This window comes from Trichosurus vulpecula, chromosome 2, assembly GCF_011100635.1.
Source record: "Trichosurus vulpecula isolate mTriVul1 chromosome 2, mTriVul1.pri, whole genome shotgun sequence".
In the NCBI taxonomy this organism is placed as follows: Eukaryota; Metazoa; Chordata; class Mammalia; order Diprotodontia; family Phalangeridae; genus Trichosurus; species Trichosurus vulpecula.
The window spans coordinates 232,599,446-232,621,333 of NC_050574.1; the positions used below are offsets into that span (position 1 = coordinate 232,599,446).

General features: G+C 37.0%; 1 protein-coding gene across 1 annotated transcript in view; it reads left to right on the top strand.

The window, feature by feature from the left end:
* AGPS (alkylglycerone phosphate synthase) overlaps positions 1-21,888 on the top strand; it is a 153,781-nt gene that overhangs the window by 12,876 nt on the left and 119,017 nt on the right. Inside the window, exon 2 of the mRNA XM_036743434.1 lies at positions 18,675-18,764. Coding sequence (XP_036599329.1) covers positions 18,675-18,764 — 90 coding nt within the window. The remainder of the gene's footprint in view (positions 1-18,674; positions 18,765-21,888) is intronic.

Below are 21,888 nucleotides of genomic sequence, written 5' to 3' on the forward strand. Positions count from 1 at the left end.
AAGAAACAAAAACATATCATAAACTTAAATACAGAGTAAGAAAGGAAAAAAATACATGTCATGTGCATAGAAGAACATAAGAGAGGATTCAAAATATGTAACAATAAATTTTCATTTCAAGAAAGCCTGTATGATAAATACAACACATTGTGTTGAGAGCTGTCGGTCTTGTCTTTGCTCCCTTGTAAGTTTTCTTTTGTTCTCTGCTGTGCACTTATTTACTCTGTTCTTTTTTTCCCTCCCCCCCAGAAGGGTACAATTAAGTGTGGATATATTTCTCTATAGCTATAGATATATACATACATATATACATATATATGTACATATATAGACAAATTCTACTCCTGATCTTTGTTATTATGTTTGTGCATATCTCTTGTTTCCTAACTCTCCTGCCTCTTCTGCTTTACTTCCATCTGCTACTTTGCCCTCCTCCTGTTACTTGCCAACCTCCCTCCAAGTATCCCTCCCCTATCCTCCTATTCCGATAAATTTAAATACTGTTCTATACCCCGCCCTTTTGCCTATTCCCTCACCCTCCCCTCTAAAGATACCTCCCTTGTCCTTTCCCCCCCATCCCCTTACCATTTTATTTCTTTTGAATTTAGAAGACTTTTATACTCATCTAAATATATATATATATATATATATATATATATATAAATATATATTCTTCTGAATTTAGAAGACTTTTATACTCATCTAAATGTGTGTGTGTGTGTGTGTGTGTGTATATATATATATATATATATATATATATATATATATATATATATATGAAATATGTGCGTGTGTGTGTTGTTCTCTCTTAAACCCATTCCCGATGAAAGTAGGTTACCAGAACTACCAGCCCTCTTCCCCCATCTAATTCTTCTGTATCGATTCTTCCTCTTGTACCTCATTTGTTCAAAATAATTACTCTTTTTAGCTGTTCCTAAATGGTTTTACTTTTTAAATTTATATCATATTCAAGTTTACCCCAATCTATCTTATGAGCTACCCAATTATTAACAAGAATCTTAGATATGTATTTTGCGTTTTACATACATAAAAAGTAAATGGTCTGTCCTTATGGAATCCTTTGTAATCAGTCTTTGGTATGTACCTTATGTTTCTTTTGGCTCGTGTGTTTCAAATCTTCTATTAAGTTCAGGTTTGTTTGTTTGTTTTTTTTAACAAAGTCTTGAAAGTCTGATAGTTGATCGAATGCCCATTTTTTCAGTCAGGATTATGCTTAACTTTGCTGGGTATGATATTTTCAGCCAGAGCCCCAGTTCTTTTGTTCTTCAGTATATATTGTTCCAAGACCTGTGGTCCTTTAAGGTCTCCCCTGCTAGGTCTTGTGTGATTCTAATTGTGGCACCATCATATTTAAATTGTTTAATTCTTGTTTTTAATATTTTATCCTTGAGCTGGGGTTTTTATAATTTGACTATTATATTCCTATGAGTTTTCCTCATAGGATCTCTTTTAAGTGGTGGCCAATGGATTTTTTCCATTTCTACTTTCCCCCTTTGTTCTAATGCTTCAGGACAATTTTCTTTAATTATTGTATTATTGTATCAAGATTTTTTTTTGATCATAGCTTTCAGTCAATCCAGTTATTTTTATGTTTTCTCTTCATCTATTCTGTAGATATGTTGTTTTTCTTATGTTTCACTTTCTCTTCTATTTTTTCATTATTCATATTTTATTTAATTATTTCTTGACCCCTTATAAGGTTGCCGGCTTTGGCTTGCCCAATTCATATTTTCAAGGTGTCATTTTCTTTGTTAAGCTTGTGGATCTCCTTTTCTAATTGGTTGACTTGACTTTTCATAATCTTCTTGTTTTCTTGGATTATTCTTATTTTTTTTGAAGTTTTTCCTCCATCTCTGTCATTTGATTTTAAAAGTCTTTTTTAAGATTTTCTGTGAATTCTTTTTGGACAGGTGACCATTTGATGTTACTCTTTGGGGGTTTCTTTGCTTCAATATCCTCCCCTAAAGATGAACCCCATCTTCTCTATTCCCATAATAGCTTTCTGTGGTTGGATTCTTTCTCATTTGCCTGTGCATTTTTGTGGTAATAACTTAACTTTTGTAATCACCTCTAGCCCTGGGGTATGGGGGATGGTGCCTCTTGCCCCAGATCTTCAGTTTTCCTCTCTAGCCTGGAACCAAAGCCAAACCTCCAACCTCTTGCAAGTGCCCATTGCCAGGGGCTTTCTGCCCCACTGCTTCTGCACTCACCAGATCTTTCCTTGTCACTTTCTCTGCTCTTCCTGCTCTGCTCTTCCCTCTTTCAAGCACAGCTGGGTCTGGTGGTCCTTGTCAGCAGAGGTTCCCCCTGTCTTCCCCGGCTCATACACTCAACTCCCCTCACTGTCTGGGGGGTGGGTGGGTGTAAAAGTTTCTGTGCTTGGGGCTGAGGCAGCCTCACAAACCAACTAACCCCAGGACTTGCTGCCTGTTGTTAAAGCAGCCCCTAGCCTGGAAGTGTTTACTCTTCACAGGTTCCAAACGTCCTGGGATTTTTCTTCTGATCTTCTCAAATTGTCCCAGGAGGACCCTGGTTGTGCCCCATTCTTATTTATTTTTGCCCCTGTTCTTATTTATTTTTACCCGCATTTTGTTTGTCCTAAGGTATTATTTTATCTCTTTTGTGGGTGAAAATCCAGAATCCTCTCCATAATACTCTTTAATTTAATTTTTTTTCAATGAGCACAAATTAAACTTCCCCCTCCCACTACTCCTCTATTGTTGGGGTGGGGTGGCAGGGAAGAAAAACAACAAATATGCAAAACAAGTTCTGAAAAATTAGAAGTGGTCTGATTGATAGAGTTTTAGAGCTTGAAGGAACCTTAGAGATTATCAAACTAACCCACTTATTTAGTTTTTATTTTTACCTGGTCCATTAAATTCATTGGTGTGGGGAGTGCCTAGGGAGGAACTTCTATAGGAACTTCTATTTTGCACATGCTGCTTTCTCTGCAATTGAGAGAGTTGCCTGAGGCACTGAGAAATGCTCAGGATCTATAGCCAAGATTTGTCACTATGCTGAAACCCATATCTCCTGACTTTGAGTCAAGTTCTTTCTCTGCTATACCACAGTGCTTCTTCCAACCCTCTCATTTTATAGGTAATGCAACTTTTGCAGGTCCAAGGTAAGAAGCCCAGGTTTCTAGGTCAGGTTTGGATATGGAGCAAACCAGAGTTGTGTACTAATGGGTGACCTAAAGGACAGGTCTAAGGAACTAATAATATTTGTAGCTGACATTTATATAATACTTTAAGGTCTACAAAGTTCTTTACATATATCATTTTATTTGAGCCTCACAACAGTATTTTGAACTCGGTTTTATAAGTATTATCCTCAATTTATAGATAAAGAAATTGAGTCAAAGAGAGATGTCACTTAATCAACAAATATTTAGTGTTTCCTTGCTGGATAATGTGGTAGGCTAGGGAAGCAATTACTTGCCCTCAAGGAATCTCCATTTAATTGGAGGATACAATTTGTACATATAAAGATAAATTAGCTGGGGGGTGAGGGAGATTGGGAAAGATTTCAAAGGTGGCACATGAACAGAATCTGGAAGGAAATTAGGGAATATAAGAGGAAGAGATGAGGGAGTGCATCCCAGGTATGGGAGATAATCAGTAGGAAGTCACAGAGGTGGGAATTAGAGTACTTCTGTATGAGTAACAGTGAGGAGACTAGTTTAATTACATTGTACAGTATGTGAAGGGGAGTAACATACAAGGCACAAATGGGCCAGGTTGTGATGCTCTTTAAGTGGCAAACAGAAAATCGTATTTGCTCCTAGAACTGTTAGGGAGCCACTAGAATTTATTGAGTAGGTTCACACAGCTGCTAGGTGTTAGAGGTTTCTTTAGGACTTAAGTGTATCTGACTCCAAGTCTAGCACTTTATGCAAAGGTGGGGAACCTGTGGCCTCAAGGCCACATGTGGCCCTCCAGGTCCTCAGGTCCTTAAGTCCTCATATTGATGTGAAATTTGGATTTAGTCAAAGTGCCACACTTGAGGACTTAGAGGGTCACATGTGGCTTTGAGACCACAGGTTCCCCACCCCTGTGTGCCATATTGCTTCTCAAAAGAAATTTAGATAAGTTATGTTTGAGCAAGGATGACACTATAGTGATGTGTGTGTGAGTCAGTCAGCGAGACCTGAAAACACTCCTGTGGGCACAGGCATCTTTTAATACCTTTGCTAATAATACCTTTGCTTCTGATCTTGTTGTTTGTTCTGACTGTGACATCAGGAAGGTGATGCCTTGATTTGCAAATGAATTGGGTGTAAATGAGGGAGGGCTGTGCAAAGTCACCAGCTTCACTTTCTCCTCCAGAGCCATCTGAGCTCAGTGGCAAGATATGGATCAGTACTATGGATCAGGACTATTGCAGATGACCCCAGCCTTTTGACCTTATCATTCAGCTGAAGCAGTTGTCTTCAGTTACCAGTTGCCATACTCAGCCCTCATCCTTTTTTTTTTTTTTTTTTGAGGGAGCAAGGCAGGGCAATTAGGGTTAAGTGACTTGTCCAGCATCACACAGCCTCAGTGTCTGAGGCCGAATTTGAACTCAGGTCCTCCTGACTCCAGGGCCAGTGGTCTGCTCACTGCGCCACCTAGCTGCCCCAGTCCTCATCCTTCTACATCTTTCTGCAGTCTTGGTGCATCAGTTCCTTTGGTTTCACTTATCATCTTTATGTGGATTATTCTCAGATCTCTTTGTCTAGCTCTACCATCTCACTTCACCTCTAGTCTTGACTCTGTTGGATAGCTTGAACTGGATGTTTCATAGATATATTAAACTCAACATGTCTAAAATTAAACTCTTCTTTCCCCCTAAGCCTTTTTCTTTTCCTAATTATGGTATAAGACACCACTGTCTTCCTGCTCATCCTGGCTCCCAACCTATATGTTATCCTCAACACCTCACTCTCTTAGCCCTCATAAAATCAACTGCTAAGTCCTGTTGTTTTTGGTGGCTGTCTGTTTCTCTCAGGATGAAATATAAAATTCTCTGGTTTTTAAAGTCCTACAAAATCCAGCCCCTTCTTACCTTTGCAGTTTTCTTACCTCTTACTCTTCCTAGTATACTCTTTGATCCACTGACACTGGCTCTCTGTCTCTCTGCTCTTCTTTGTACAAGACTCTTACATCTCAGCTCTGGACATTTTTACTGGCTGTCCCTTATATCTGGAATTTCTTCCCTCTTTATCTGTCTCCTGTCTAGCTCTCTTCACATTTCAGTTAAAGTTTTAGCTTTTGCAAGAAGGCTTTCCTGATCAGCCTTAATCTTAGTATCTTCCCTCTGTTGTATATTTCTAATTTAACCTTTGTATGTCTTGTTTGTACATAATTGTTAGCATGTTGTCTCTCCCTTTAGACTGTTAATAGCTTGAGAGCAGAGATTATTTGTTGCCTTTCTTTGTATCCAGTGCTTAGCACCGTGTCTGGCACATAACTGCTTGTTGACTTGGACTTACTTTTTTCACTTCTGATTCTCAGACTTACTAACCAGTTCAGTATAGATCCAACTGAACTGATTTATTTCAGTGTCTTTTGTTGTTCTCCTCTTTATTAAGATAATTTATGATGATGATAATTAGCAGTTTGTCTTGTAGCACACTTTCTAATCACCAGGCCTTTTTAGCTGTCTTTTAATAATCTCAGGCCATGGAATCAGACTTATTTCTTGAATTCCTAAGAAATGGAACATGTTCACTTTCAAAGACGGCATGGTCACTTTTCTCCTAAGGTTCCAAGCATTCCCACTTATTTCATTGACCAATTTTTCCTTATTTCTCAGAATTTAAGTTTAGTTAGCAACTCTCTTTGGTGCTTCTGCCTTCTGAGAGGTGAAACGATCAAGTAGGTATGGACATTTTAAAAATTGGTGGCTTTTAACAAAAGTGGAATTGACTGCCTTGGAGGGTAGTAGGACCTCCCCTTGATGCTTTCAAGCAGAGGTTAGATGACCATTTGTCAGCAATATTCAAAAGATAATTCTTGGTCAGGAAAGGGTTGAACTCACTGGCCTTTTGGGTCCTCTTTAACTCTTTGATCATTTGATATCATATTTTATATATCATCTTTCTACCCCTTCATCCAGTCACTAAATCTCTTCTGATTTTCCTTTGCGTTGTTTCTTGTATGTCTCTTCATTTCCATTGCCACTACTCTAGTTTAGGTCCATCGTACCTCTACCCCCTCAGTGTTTTCTGTAGGAGATTACCTCCCATTTACATTACATTACTCTTGTATGTACATGCTTGTTTCTTCTGTGTACTTCCACACTATTAGAATGTGAGTTCCTTGAGGGCAGGGGTCGTGTTTTTCTTTCTTTGTATCCGCACGATGCCTGGTCCATAATAAGCTCTTAATACATGCTTGACTCCAGCCTACCTTTTCAGCTTTATTTTCCACTGTTCCCTTCTGTGATATCAATTAAGTTGGGACTTTCTTACTGTTTTAAAATGATTAATTGTCTTTGAGCCTTTACTAGGTGCAAGGCCCCAGGCCCAAACCTCTGTCTACTAGATGCTTAAGCCTATGTGGGTGTAAAGCCCTCAGGGTCCTAAGGGGAGTTGCTAAGACCAGAGCCAATAGTAAGAGCCTAAGTTCTGGTCCCTCAGATGACGTTAATCATTTTAAAACAGTAATAAAGTCCCAACTTAATTGATATCACACCTTTCCCTTCATTTTAGCTAAATTTTTTTTTACCAGAGTTTTGTCTGGAATGATGGGGTGGTATGGTCACTGCCAGGGTTCCTGTGTCTATCTGCTTGTTCATGGCAGCTGATTCGCAGTTGTTGCTGGTGGTGATGAGGAAGGTGAGCCCCCTTGCCACAAAGATTTTTCATTTCACTGTTGGCTGTGACTCAAATAGTTTTCATTATTCAACTAAGCAAGCATTTTAAAAAAATTATTTAGCATTTTATTTTCCCCCAGTTACATATAAAAACAATTTTTAACACTTTAAAAAAAATTTGAGTTCCACATTCTCTTCCTACCTCCACCGCCCTCATTCTTCAGAAGGTAAGCAATTTGATATAGGTTATACATATGTAATCATTAAGCAAGCATTTTAAAGCATCTGCCATGTGTACAGAACTCTGCTAGACAGTGGGTGAGATGCAAAGTTTAGATGAACCAGTCATTGCCTTTATGAAGCTTACCATTGATCTGGGGCTATGGCAGCACACACACAATTTTAATAGAAAATAATGTTTGTGTACTCCTGAGTATACCATGTGGTCCTTGGTAGGAGGCAGATCAGCCATGGTGGGGGAGATTAGGTCAGGTTTACTGGAGGACAATAACATTTGAGTTGGCCTTTAATAGCTGTGAGTGGGAACATACTTAGCAAAAGGTGTAGGGTGTTATGGAGGGGAGAGTGGAGAGTATTTCAGGCATAGAGAACAGCTGAGAAAAGGTGGGAAGATATAGGGTGCTTATGTTGTATTCTTGGAAATAACAGTTGTTTTGCTCCATTCTTTCTTCATAGTTGGATTAATGAACAATGTATCCTTTGTTATAGCTTAGAGAGAAACTTCTGTCTATGCCCTTCCCAGGATCTCTACTCAAACCATAGAATTTACAAAATATTTATTCAAGAAGGGATGCTAGAGACCATCTAGTGCAGGTTCTCAGAACCCTTTTTGTGTCCTGGACCCTTTTTAGGATGGTGAAGCCTATGTACTCCTCACAATGATATTTTTAAAGGCATAAAATAAGTTATGTAGGGTTACAAAGGAAATTAATTATATTGAAATAGACTACAAAGTAGTGACGAGGGTAAATAATGTTTTGAGATCTCTGCAACATCTGTAATGTGATATGAAAATATCTGTGATTTCTGTTGGTGACTAAATCACAGGTACTGCTGATACTACTATCATGTCTTGCTTACATTCATAATTGAAGTTGCTAAATTTCAGTTAAAGGTTAATGGAAAGAAAAATATAATTTTTTTTCTGTCCAAGTTAACGGATCCTTTGGGGCAGCTTTGATGGCACAGTGGATAGAGTGCTGGGCCTGAAGTTAGAAAGACCTGAATTCAGATCTAGTTTCAAACAGTTATTAGCTCTATTTACCCTGAGCAAGTCACTTAACTTCTGTCTGCCTCAATTTCCCCATCTGTAAAATGGAGATAAAAATAGTACCTAAATCCTGAGGTTGTTACGAGGATCCAGTAAGATAATGTACATAAAGCACTTTGCAGACCTTAAGTTGCTTTTTTAAATACTAGCCACTCTTATCCCCTGAAATCTATCCCTGGGTCTCCATGACCTTCAGGGTAAGAGCTTCTGAACCACTGGTCATTTCATAAATGAGAAAACTGAGGCTCAGAAATTTTAGAGATTACTTGCTCAGTATTACAGAACTACATAGTGAAGAAATTAGAATAGATTTGGTTGTATGTATGTATGTATCTTAGAAACGGCCACTTTTTTTAAGATCTTAAAGGAACTGTTTTAAAATATGTTACATGAGTGACTGTGGCATAGTGGATAAAGAGATTCAAATTCTGCCTCTGCCATATATTGAGCGTGTTACCCGGGCAAGTCACTCAACCTCTTAGGGAAACTCTAGAATATATGTTGCAGAGACGGAAGTGACCTATGTGAGGAGAGGGAATCTATTTCATATGAGATAGTTACCATTAAAGGTCCAGGCCTTGTCCCTGTTCTACTGGGTAATGGTGGGGTTGGGGTGGAGATGGAAGGCAGTGCACACTTAGTTCCTAGTGAATATAAGCAAATATCTTGGCTTTTGTTCTTATAGTACCTTCTCCAGTTATAGCACCCCAAAGGGTAGCCTAGCTGTGCAGTACATTGCAGTGTTACAAACCAGTATGAAGATGAGGCAGTTTCTTCACGTTTTTTCTCCGTCTCCCAAAATAACTGGTGAAGTACTTCTGTTTTTGCCCTGGCTCCTGTGCCTGCCCATCTGCCCAGTCGCAGATCAGATCTGATATACCTAGCTAGAGTAATAGCCATGAGGAACTCTTCCTCCCCCATATTTCTTGCCATTGCTCCTTCCCCCCACTCCCCGACTAAATGGGTGATGACCCCCCTATCCATACTGCTACAGGAAGGAACTCAGAGTCCTGCTGCACTTGAGCCCCCTTGCACATTCCCCCCAAGCCTCTCCAGTCTTCTTCCTCCTCTTTTGTCAGGATCACAGTAATGTGATGAACAATTAATCACCAACTACAGTTCTTCCTGAGCAGGGTAAAATTGGCAGAACACCTGCCACCACATCTTAAGGTTCACAAAGCCTTGCCATCTGCCCTGCTGTTGCACCCTCTATCACCTACCATTTGCCCTGCCATTATACCCTTTATCCCCTCCATGCATAGCCATCTCACCTGCTAATGAATGTGCTGTCCACCTGGATCTTGGCATTCACCTTGCTTTGCACCCTTAGGATCTCAAGGCTTTTCCATTTGCTTTGTAATTGAATTCTCTTTTAAGTGTTGTCTTAACAGTTAGACTGTGAGCTCTCTGAGAGCAAGGACTTTCAGTCACCCATCTCCTATGTGTTAGGCACCATGCTAACACTGAGGATGCAAAGAAAGGCGACAGATCTCTGCTCTCAAGGAGCTCCAAGGGGGAGATATGACATGTAAACAACTATGCACAAACAATATAAAGAAATATGTGATAAATTGGAGATAAGCAACAGAGAGAAGACACAAGAATTAAGGAGAATTGGGAAAGCACAAAAATGTGAAAAAGATGGTGTATCTAATTAAAATAACCCTAGCCTGACTTGTTTAAATGAGTTATTGTTTAAACAAATTATTGATGCAAAAAAAGGCAGGGGTGGGTGGGAGAGGAATAGAGGGATGTAATAACATTTACAATGGTTATCCCATTTCGTGCACAAGTTTAACTAATGTAAATCAGTTACCATAACAAGGAAATCAAAAGTTGAGTGGTAGCACACCCCAAGGAAAAGACCAGAGGCAGCATGTGCCAGGCAAGTCAAACCATTATCACCTTGACCATCCTCTTCCTTCAGATTCTGATGGACATAGCCTAGGATCCTGAACTCAAGAGCCTTGGGAATAGCAGTGCCTCTCAAACCACCAGAACTGCTTCTAGCCCAGCCCCACAGCCGTAATTGAAGGGAGAAATCATTGTGGTGATGGGGCCCACCTTCCTCATCACCACCACCACTAACTGCTGACCAGCTGCTACCAACATGAATATTGTGAAAGAAGTCCTGAGAGTGGCAGTACCCGGGCCATCCATCATTCCTGCTTCCGGCCCAGCGTTTGCAGCTATCATTCAGAAAAGCTAGCATCCTTTCCAGCTGCCACTGAATTGCCCCACACAGGGCAGGCAAGCTGACCTAGCTGAAAGATGAGGGCACCCTGAATTTGAGAGAGCACACACTGAGGTGCTAACAGGAGGCAGCATTTGCTAGCTGAGTCGAACGACCACCACCCTGACAACCATTTTCTTGTAGATCTTGATGGTGACAGTCCACGACCCTAAACCCCAGAACTATAGGAAGAGAGACATTAAGTAATGACATTACAGAGGAGAAATTTTGTCATTCTCTAGAGACCTTGATGCTTTTCCATCTCACTTGTGATGAAACCTTCCTTTTTGTTGTATCCCTCATTAAAATGTGAGCTTCTAGAGAGCAGGAACTGTCCTGCTTTTCTGTTTGTATCCCCAGGACTTAGCATAGTGCTTTGCATTTAGTAAGTACTTCATTCATTCAAAATAGTTGGAGGGAAAAAAAACACAAGTTACTTGCTTCACATTAGATTGTAAGCTTCTTGAGGACAGGGACTACTTTTGCTTTTCTTTGTATCTCCCGAATTAATACTGTGTCTGACACATGGTAAGTACCTAATTAATGCTTGTTGATTGACTGATTACTTGCCTAATGGAGAGATGTGGCAGCCAAAGGCAACTAATAAATAGAAGCCCATTTGTAAAATCTTACGAATAAGAGTGGATGAAAATCATGAGAGTAGTATCAAAAATTTTAAGGAAAGCTTGGTGAGAAATCCAAGTAATGAAAACTATCCTGTGGTGATTTTTTCTGGAGCTTTAAAAATATAATTTAAAACTTTTGTGGCATTATAATATGTTAATTATAGAAATATAAATTTTTATAAAAAGCTTTTAAAGCATTTGCAAAAACCTCACATCTTTTAACTTTGTAATGATATTTATATGGTGCCTTAAGTTTTGTAAAACGCTTCATATGTTTATAAAAATATTAATTTTTAAGTTAGAAAAGATAAAATGCTTTTGATATAGAAGAAACCATCTAATTTTTAAAAAGACAATACTATAAAAAAAGTTGCCCCAGAAATGAACAGATTTTCACAGATTGCTAAACTCAGCAGGTATTTTAGCAGGCCTGTGGCAGATTCATGGGAGGACATGAATAAAAAGTTGGTGAGATGGGCATTCGTAGGTGGACTTTGAATATACTTTTAGAGGGAAAGCCTACATTGATAAAATCATAGATGCTTTTGAGTTTTCAAAAGTTATTATACATTAATCATTTTAGATAGAGTTTATAGTCATTAATTTTCACAAGGAAAGCTTAATGATTTTGCTAAGGAGACATGGCTTTGATGGGACCAAACAGGTCATAGACAAAACATACTATGCTGGCTAGAAATTAACAATAATTATTTGATAGCAAAATGTGAAACTGTAGTTGTGAGGTTTTTATATTAAGTTGTATTCATAAAATTTTTATTAGACAATTTGAGGTGCCACATTGAATTCCTCCTTGGGACATGATTGGTTTTTTCTCTTCCTTCTTTACATAAAAGTATACAATCTATGACTTAGTTGGATCATAAAATTACGTTTATTAAAATGTAAGCTCCTTCAGACTAGGGATTTTTTCTTTTTTTTCCCTCTGTATTGCTAGAACCTAGCACAATATCTGCTGTAGTAGGTGCTCACTAAATGTTTGTTCACTGATTGATTTGTCATATTACATTTTACATTAAGATAATTGCAGATTGACTTATAAAAAGTTATTATTTTTGTTGTGGAGCTATGAGTTGCTAAACTTTAAAGAAAGTTTAACTTTCCCTCTTTATGAGAATCAGGCAAAATCTTAAAAGAAGAAACCATTAACATTTTGGTAAAACAAAAGAAGTTACATTTTTTTTGGACTCTTGGTGTTCAGTGTTATGTTTACACAGGAGCACTCCTTTTTGGGAAATCTGTATGGAAAAAAGACCCCCTCAATTTTGCCATGTGAACCTCTTTTCTTCATTCTGTTTATCGGTACTATTGAAACTACATTTGCATAATCTTCATAAACTTGTTATTAAAATGAAAAAATTTATCCAGATTGAGACAAGATATTTAAACCTTTTCCCCATGTTATTTATTTTTGAGTTTACATTTTTCTAAATACAGACCAGTTGGTTTTTTTTTTTTTGCCCACATACTATTGTAGATGGAAGAATCTAAATCAGGAATGGAACAAGCGTGATCAGAGGCAAAATATGCTAAAGTATTCTACTAACCACCTGAAAATTGACAATATTCAAAAATAGTTTTCAAAATTTAGTCCTAAAAGTGTTGCTTATATTGTAATCTATAAATGCAACAACTTGGAATCTAATTACTCTGTACTTTTATCTTTGAATCTTCTGGATTCAGGGATCATGGAGAGATGGATTGACAGAATACAAAACTCTTCATGTTTTATTGAAGTCTTTCCCATTTTCTTTTGTACTACTTGATGCACTTAAATTTTCAGAAACTTGTTTTCTTTTTCTTCCCACAAGAACCTTTCTGTTGAAAAGATTTTAGAAATAATTTGGGGGAATAAAAATGAAGTGGCATATACAAATTGCTTATCTTGAATTTTCTTTTAGAAGAAACATTTTATTTGAGGAAGCCAGAGCACTTTAAATGCTTTTAAAGCTATATTGTTATTGGGCTGATAAGACTATTTTATATATCTTGAGAAGTCAACTGGTTTAACCTTCAACTTATTAATGGACAGATGGGATAGCTATTGATTCTGAAAGATATATCAAGATAATCTCAGTAATCAGGAAAAAATATATATGTATGTATATGTATGTGTATATAGGTATATGTATATGTGTGTGCATATATATAAATACATATATATATGTATTTATATATATGTTCTTACAATTTAAAAGCCTGTTTGCTTATATTTGCTTCCTAGTGTATAGGGAGAATAGCAAATTAATAATTATCTTGGTTGGTATAGTTGAAAACAATCTTCAATTTACTTTTTCTTGAGAAGAAATTTCAGTTTCTTTGACTCGTTTTCCCCCATGTTCTCTTTCAAGTAGTTCAAGTCTTAAGTCATAAAAACTTTCCTAATTTGAAAGGTCACTTACTTAAGAATTCTGGCATGCTGTACAATATATTTACTTGACTTAAATTGCTAGTGAATGGTTAGAGAGAATTAGAACTAGATTCCAAGTGCTTGAGTATGAGTTTATATTTCTCTTTGCAAATCAAGAATAACAGTACTCACATGTAATTTTTAATGTTATTGTTCATTTATAAAAGAAATGATTAAACATTTACGAGAGCTGAACAAGTAAAAATTGAAATGACATTGCTGAAGTCTGATTTCCTTTTCATTTATTAGAATTATGAAAATTCTCATTAGTCAAACTTTTTAAAAAATTTGATTTTGGTTAGCTGTGACAATCTAATTCATTTTTTCCTCTTATTTGGAGAGATACTCTTTCAGAGTCTTCATTTAAATCCCCCAACATTGTTGTATTTTTTAAATTAATCTTAATGTCTTACTTTACGTAATCATTATTCACTAACCTTACTAGATTTATTTTAGTTTAACATGGGCGTAAAGCTAAATTTTTTAAAATATTTTTTTCTGATGACATAGTTAAAGTATCCAACTTCATTAATAATAATAATTACTTACATTTTTATCCAGCTAGATGGCACAGTGAATAGAGTGGTAAGCCTGGCATCAGAAAGACCTGAGTTCAAATCCAGCCTAGATACTTAAGTATCTGTGTGAGACCCTGGGCAAGTCCCTTAATCCTGTTTGCCTGAATTTCCTCATCTGTAAAAGGAACTGGAGAAGGAAATGACAAACCACTCCTGTATTTTTACCAAGAAAACTGCAAATGGGATCATGAAGAGTTGAACATGACTGGAAACCCATTAAACTAAAATTATATTTATATAATTCTTTCTTCATAACAACCATGTGAGCTTTCTAGCACTCTATTTTTTGGAAAAATCAATGGTAGATTAAAATATAACTAAATTTATGACAGAACACAAATATCCAGAGACTAAAAAAAGTCAATAGGAAGTATAAATAGTCTGTGAAACATCCTAAGGATAAGCCAATTAACAGGGCTATTATGATAATAAGCAAAAGTTTATAATTTGAGGTGAAAAGAACAGAATATTGTGCTCTGTAACAATAATCTGTGTTAAACCTTTCAGTAAAGAATTGTTTACCATTGGATAAAGAAATGAAGACTATAGTTGGTATTATATTATGATAAGAGAATACTGCCACCTTGTGTCCATGTGTTGCCATTTATTGTTACCTTATTCTTTTGTTGTACAGTAACCCTGCATTTTCACAGTGTAGTACAATAGCTGGTGTCAGTTGACGACTAGAACCTGAGTGTATTTGGTCTGTTTTCTGACCTACCATGTTTAAATAGCTTGTTTTCCTATTTGCCTTTTTCTTTTGAAAGTCAAGTGATAGAAGATCAAATGAGATGATAGGTAGTAAAGAGCTCTGAACCATTTTATTAAGCTTTTTTTAAAGGAGACACTAAATTGAGGGTTTCAGTTGGTCAGATTATAATCAGATTCCCTTTAGGTTAGCAGCCTGGTGTAATGGGAAGAACATTGCATTGAAACTGGGCAGGAGGCCTACCCTTACTACCATTTAGCAGTGTGGCATTGGACAAATCAGCCTCTAGGTCTCAGTTTCCTCACTGGTAAAATGAAAGGTTTGGATTCTCTAAAGCAGTTAGGGAATTATGATTTTTAAAAAATGACTAAAACACACATCCTCTTTAACCTAGAGATTCCGCTGTTAGATATATTCTCCACAGACGTACAAACATACCTATTGTAACACTTTTTTTTTTGTAATAAAGAATTGGAAGCAATTGAGGAATGATTGGGGAATGGCAAACAAATTGTAGTACATGAATATAACAGGATATCACTGTAAGAACAGAGTCATCGAAGAATTCATGGAAGTATGGGAAGACATTGAAATTAATGCAGAGTGAAATAAGCCGAACCAGGAAAACACATAATAGTTGTAATGCAAAAGTAAAGTACAAAAAAGAAACTGAATAATGCGTAATTAAAATGATCAACCTTGGTTTCTGGGTAGAGATAAGAAAATTTACCTCCCTCTTTGCCAAAGGGTGCAGGGGGAGGCTGTGGGTTTGGAAAAATGGGTATACTGTCAAGCTTGGTGGAAATGGTGGTTTTGTTGAACTACTTTTTTTCTTCCCTACAAAGGATGGCTTGCTAGTTATGAGAGAAGGGATGGATGTATTTGGAAATTAAGATGATGTAAAAACAAATATACATAAAAATTGTTAAAAAGAAAGGATTGGGTTAGAATAATTCCTAAGGTCCCTCCTGTCTATAGGAAATTTCCCTTATAGAAAAATGTAGTCATTCTGTAATGCTCTTTGGCACACAAAGAACCTTTCTAATGTGTACAAATGGTTGTATTTTTTAATATTTCATTTGACTATGAAACTTTTATGGTATGTGTAAAAAAAAACCTACCATAAATCCTAAGAATTTAACCTTGGTTTTTGGTTTAAATGTGCACCTCCTTTCCCTCACCCCCCTTTCCTTGAGATGTCTGGTAGTCACTAATAAAACAAACTGTTGGTTCGTTGGTTTATTGTTTTTGTTGCATGGGTTTCCATGGTCAAAGAATCCTTTACCTAGTAACCATTCCGCTGCTGCTGCCGAACCTTTGTATTTAATGAGAGCCAGGGTTAATAATGTAATCTTGTTTTTATCTCCTCAGTGTCTTCATATTTTCTTTCTTCCTCGAGTCTCCTCTCAGTCTGTCCTTCACAGAGCTACCAAAGCTCAGATCTGACAATCCTTTCTCAACTCAGTAACCTCCAGTGGCTTCTTAGTGCTTCTTTTTTTTGTAATTTTTTTCTTTCTTTCTTTTTCTTTTGGAGGGGGGGAGGCAGGACAATTGAGATTAAGTGACTTGCCCAAGGTCACACAGCTAGTGTGTCAAGTGTCTGGGACTGGATTTGAACTCAGGTCCTCCTGACTCTAGGGCTGGTGCTCTACTCACTGCGCCACCTAGCTGCCCCAGCTGCCTAGTACTTCTAGCTCAAATTGTTCATTTGTTTCCACTTTTGTTTTGCCCACTTTTAATGACCCCATTTGGGGTTTTCTTGGGAAAGATGCTGGAGTGGTTTGCCATTTTCTTTGCTCATTTTACAGATGAGGAAACTGAGGCAAACAGGGTTAAGTGACTTGCCCAAGGTTACACAGATAGTATCTGAGGCCAGATTTGAGTTCAGGAAGATGTCTTCTTGACTCTAGACCCAGCACTCTATCTACTGCTCCACCTACCTGCCCCTCTAGATAAAATATAACCTCCTAATTGGCAAGTAAAGCCCAGTGCAACCTGGCTCCCTTACTGTTCTTGCGATGCAGCATTTCATATCTTTGCCCTGGCTTTCCCCCATACCTAAAATATGTTCTCTTTTCACTTCTCTTAGGATCTCTCCTACGAGTTCTAGTTTACTTTTTTTTTAATAGTTTAAGGCTTCTTTCAATCACCCTTGCACATGAAACCTTACCTTATTTCCTATTTCCTACCCCCAAGGCTGGTGCTTTTCCTCAAGATTATCTTTTATCTATTTTGTTTATCCCTATATATGTACCCCCTGGCTCTTTCATTTGGATTATAAACTCCCAAAGGGTGCAAGGACTTTTACTTCTGTCTTTGTTTCCTAATGGGCCTAGCTAGCACAGAACCAGACACATATTAAGCACTTAAATAATTTTTGAATACTTTTTGAAGAAGATATTTAGTACACAGGGTAAAATCCTTATGGCTATTAAGGAGAACATTAATATTATTGCCTCCAATTGAGTATCTACTGAGCTTTGGGATCTTGGGCATATCAGTTTATCTTCCTAAGTTTCAAGTTCCTCATCGGTAAACCAAGGTGGTTAGTACAAGGTCAAGTCCAGTAGAAGACTAAATGCTGGATTTGGCCTTGGGGCTATAATTTGCCGACTTTGGACTAGATGATCTCTAAAAGTCTCCATTAGGCTGTAAATCCTATAATCAGTTTAGAGTGCCACTCAGTATATATTATCATGATTGAGTTTTAACAAAAGTATAAACTGAGGCAGCTCTCTGAGCAAGATAACATTTATTAGCAGAGGCATGCTACCTGGCAAGAAATGAGTTAATGGATTCCCTCCATTAATGCCAAAGATCTTGAGCATTAGGACAATTCCGTTTATATAGGGTTTGGGGAGTATGGAATAAAGAACAGAACAGGGAAGGTGACATCATGGAATTAATGATTGTTTACAAAGATGAGGTGCAGGAAACAACATGATTGGTTGGAAGTTTGATAATGGGGGCTAGCAGTGCTCCCCCCCCCATGAGACTAATAAGTGCTCTTTAAGTCCAGATATGAAATAGTGGCCCAGACTTTTGGACAGCAAACCAGATATCCTTGAAGGATAGCTTAGGAGCATAAAGATATTAGGCCCTAACTCCCTTCTGTTTGCACATATTCTCTGTGGTCAGTTAAATTCCTTGAGGCAAAGATGCTGGATTTTTAAACTTAACCCATTACAGGCCCTCTAAATTCTGAACTAAGTTTGAGACAAATGAACCCGACTTAAGCAGTTATAGGACAAAATCAACTATTTGTAAATATCAGTAGGAAAATAATAGAATCAATCTTAATCTCAATTTGAAGTAAGTTATTAAGGGTGAAATAATTTGTAAATATTGCTAATAAGACATTCTCTGATGTAATTTCATTTTATCTAAACTAACATTTTTCTTTTAAAAATATTTTTTATTTCATTAAATATTTCCCAATTACATGTAAAACCATTTTTACCATTTATTTTTAAAAATTTTGAGTTTCATGTTCTTTTCTTCCCTTCCCTCCCCCATCCCATGAGAAGGTAAGCAGTTTGATTATACATGTAAAGCCATACAGATTGATTTGTGAAGTCATGCAAAACATTTCCATATTAGCCATATTGTAAAAGAATGTACAAAAAAAGTTCCAAAAAAGATAAAGCAAAAAAAAAAGTATGCTTTAATCTGTACTCAGAGTTCATCCATTCTCTCTCTGGAGGTGGAGAGCATTTTTCGTCATGAGCCCTTTGGAATTGTCTTGGATCATTGTCGTGATCAGAGTAGCTAAGTCTTTTATAGTTGATCATTGTTGCAATATTGCTGTTACTGAGTATAATGTTCTGGTTCTGTTCACTTCACTTTATATCAGTCTTTCCAGTAAACTAATGTTTTTCTTAGTAGCTATAAAGACTTCTTGTTACATGCTTATGAAATTGTCAAGGCTTTTGTTCACATTGGGGCTGTTTAACTGGGGTCTCATTTATATATTTTCCTTTTTTCAATTAGGCAAGAACTTGTGAAGTGGAATGGATGGGGATATAATGATTCCAAGTTCATCTTTAATAAGAAGGGCCAAATTGAATTGACTGGAAAAAGGTAAAATTCATTTTTTTCTTAAAAAATGGAGTATATATTTGTGTACTAGAATGTAATATGATCTGGATATTCTGAGTGTTGGTAATCTAAATCATATTTATATGTATTTTTGGAGGAAATAATTATTCAATTTCAAAAGTATTTATTAACTACCTACAATGTACAGTGCATTGTTAGACACTAGGGACACAAAGACAAAAATAAAATAATAGTCCCTTCCCTCAAAGAACTTAACATTTTACTGGGAAATTACGAAGAAAGGTAAATCTGAAGATTTAGCCATATGTTTATATGTCACATTTAGTTTTTACAACATTTCTAAAGTGTGATAAGACCAGTTTTTCCCTCTTTCTCCACAGTAGGAATTAGTTTCCCCAAAACACAGCAGAGCTGATCTTGGGACCTGATTGGCCTCTGCTTCCCTTGACACAATATCCTACTCAGGTAAGGGGCATAAAAAAAATTCCATCCATGTAGTGTTGGAGCACCCTGACTTGAGTTACCATACCTCGCCCTGTGGACTTTCTGGGTTTCCTCATGGAGACAGGGAGGCTTCATCCAGAGCAGCAGAATTTGTTCTTGTTGCATCTTTGCTGTGTATAAGGGCAAAGTAAAATTTCTTTTGTTAACTAAGATTTTTGGGTCCTTCATTTAGTCCTGACAGTAAACCTGAACTAAGAGAATGCTTGCCTCTAAGATAAGGTATAAAGGTTTTTTGTGAAAAATTCCAAAGGGTAATTTCTGTGTTATTGTAACGAGACACAATGTTCTTTACTGTTAACCATAAGAAGATAGGAAATACATAACACTAGGTAATTGTGATATGATATTCTCCATCTTCAGACAGGAGTTCTTTCATAAACTTTTAAATCCTAAATTTCCTTAGATCAAAGGGAGAGAAAGTATTATGTATGAAGTAATTTTAACTGGATTTTTTCATGTGGCTTTTGAAAGAGCAAAGTTTATACAATATGCATGAACTGAGGAACCTTTTGGAATAGGATAGACCATATGGTACCAGGATATTGGCACTAAAAATGGGAGTAGTTTTTAAACAAAAAATTGAGATGGCAAAATCAGGGAATTTGGTGGCATGCTTGAGGAAAAATAGCAATGGCAGTAGTTGATCTACCTAAAAATGAAGTTTTCTGACTCTGGGCCCAATACTCTACTGCACCACTTGGCTGCCCCAACATCTATCCATAGCATTATAGTAATGTTCATAGGGACCGATGGAAGATATGTGGTTGGGTAAAATTTAACAGTAGTTTAAGCTGTATGAATGATCTCATTAACTCTGTACTGGTATACATCACAACTTATCTATGCTTCCCAAGGTTCTGAAGTTTTTTCTTTAGTTTTTAATATTTTGTGGATACCAGTATACTTCCTGGACCCTCTCTTTTTTATTTTTTAGCACTCATTAGAAGCTCCTGCTATATGTCAGGCACAGTGCTGAGTAATGTAGAAATATCTCTTTTAATCTTCAGAATAAGGCTGGAAGGTAGCTGTGATGATTATCCCCATTTTACAGTTGAGGAAACTAAGGTAAGCAGGTGAAGTGATTTACTCAGGAGCACACAGCTAGTAAGTAAGTGTCTGAGGCCAAATTTGAACCTAGGTCTTCTTTCTCTAGGTCCAGTGCTCAATCTACTGCACCACCAGCTGTTTCTGTTAACTCTTGTTTTTGCTGTATGCTTGGCCTTGTCTCCATTTTTATTCAGTTTTTATTAATGGTGTCTTTTGTGCCACATCTTACTTTTGAATTTTTGCCTTAATAGTCTGCAACCTGTTTACATCTTTCCATTATGCCACTAGGTTACCTATAAATTTTGATTCTTTAGAGACTGTGACCTAAATAATTTATTACCATCTATGTGTGTGGGGGGGTGGGTGGGGGGGAGCCGCTGTGTATGTATATGTACATACATCCTTACATCTGGATAATTTATACAATTTAAAAAATATGGAGTTTGGTGTCAGGGGACATTTTGGTGTCAGGGGACATTTTGGTGTCATTGAAAGCACTGCATAATTCTTCAAACGAAATTCAGCCCATTTTCCACATTCACTTTTGGACTTAGTTTTTTGTGCATCTGCAATTCATGTATAAGATAAATAGGGTGATGGGAGATAATTTATATCTATATCTCTTGTGTGTGTGTGTGTTTACACACATACCTACACTCATGTACCATATGCATGCATACATATGTTTTCTTCCTCCATATAATATAAGCATCTTGAAGGCAGGGGCTATTTTATTTTTGTCTTTGCATTCCCAACACATAGTATAACAGTTCCTGGCATATAGTAGACATTTAATAAATGCTTATTTGTTTGATTGATTGATTGGATGCCATAATCTGGGCAAAATGCTTTCTTCATCCATTTGGTTTTTCCCTATGTGTATTGCTAAGTGAATCTGTTTTGAATGTTGAGTAGTCCCTGTAATGCTCTGAGGGTACTGGTACAACTTTTTCTTCAAATGAGTATCTTGAGATCCTCTCTTTATGCAGGGAAATATCTCTTTTGTTTGAATTTTATGACTGTGATCTTTGGGTATATTGAGAATAACATTGATAAAAACATGAAAAAGGAACATGCATTATTGATTAAAGAAAATGAATAAGCTGTTTGTGGTACATGAATGTAGTGGTATATGAGAAATGATTATGAAATATGTAGAGAAACTTGAAGATTTTTTAAAAATTCCCAGCTTAGGGGCAGCTAGGTGGCGCAGTGAGTAGAGCACCGGCCCTGGAGTCAGGAGGACCTGAGTTCAAATGTGGTCTCAGACACTTGACACACTTACTGGCTGTGTGACATTGGGCATGTCACTTAACCCCAATTGCCCTGCCTTCCCCCCTCCCCCCCCCCAAAAAAAATTCCCAGCTCTGCCATACCTCCTGTATGACCTTGGACAAGTCCTTTAACCTCCCTGGTTACATCTACAAAATTAAAAGGTTGAATTACATGACCTTTGAGGTCTCTTTCCCTTTAAATTTATGATCCTGTCAACTGATACAGTGCAAGGTAGAACCAGAAGAACAATTTACATGATGACCACAGTAAAGGAAAACAGCAATGAAAGTTTTCAGAATTTTGGTCATAGCAGTATTCA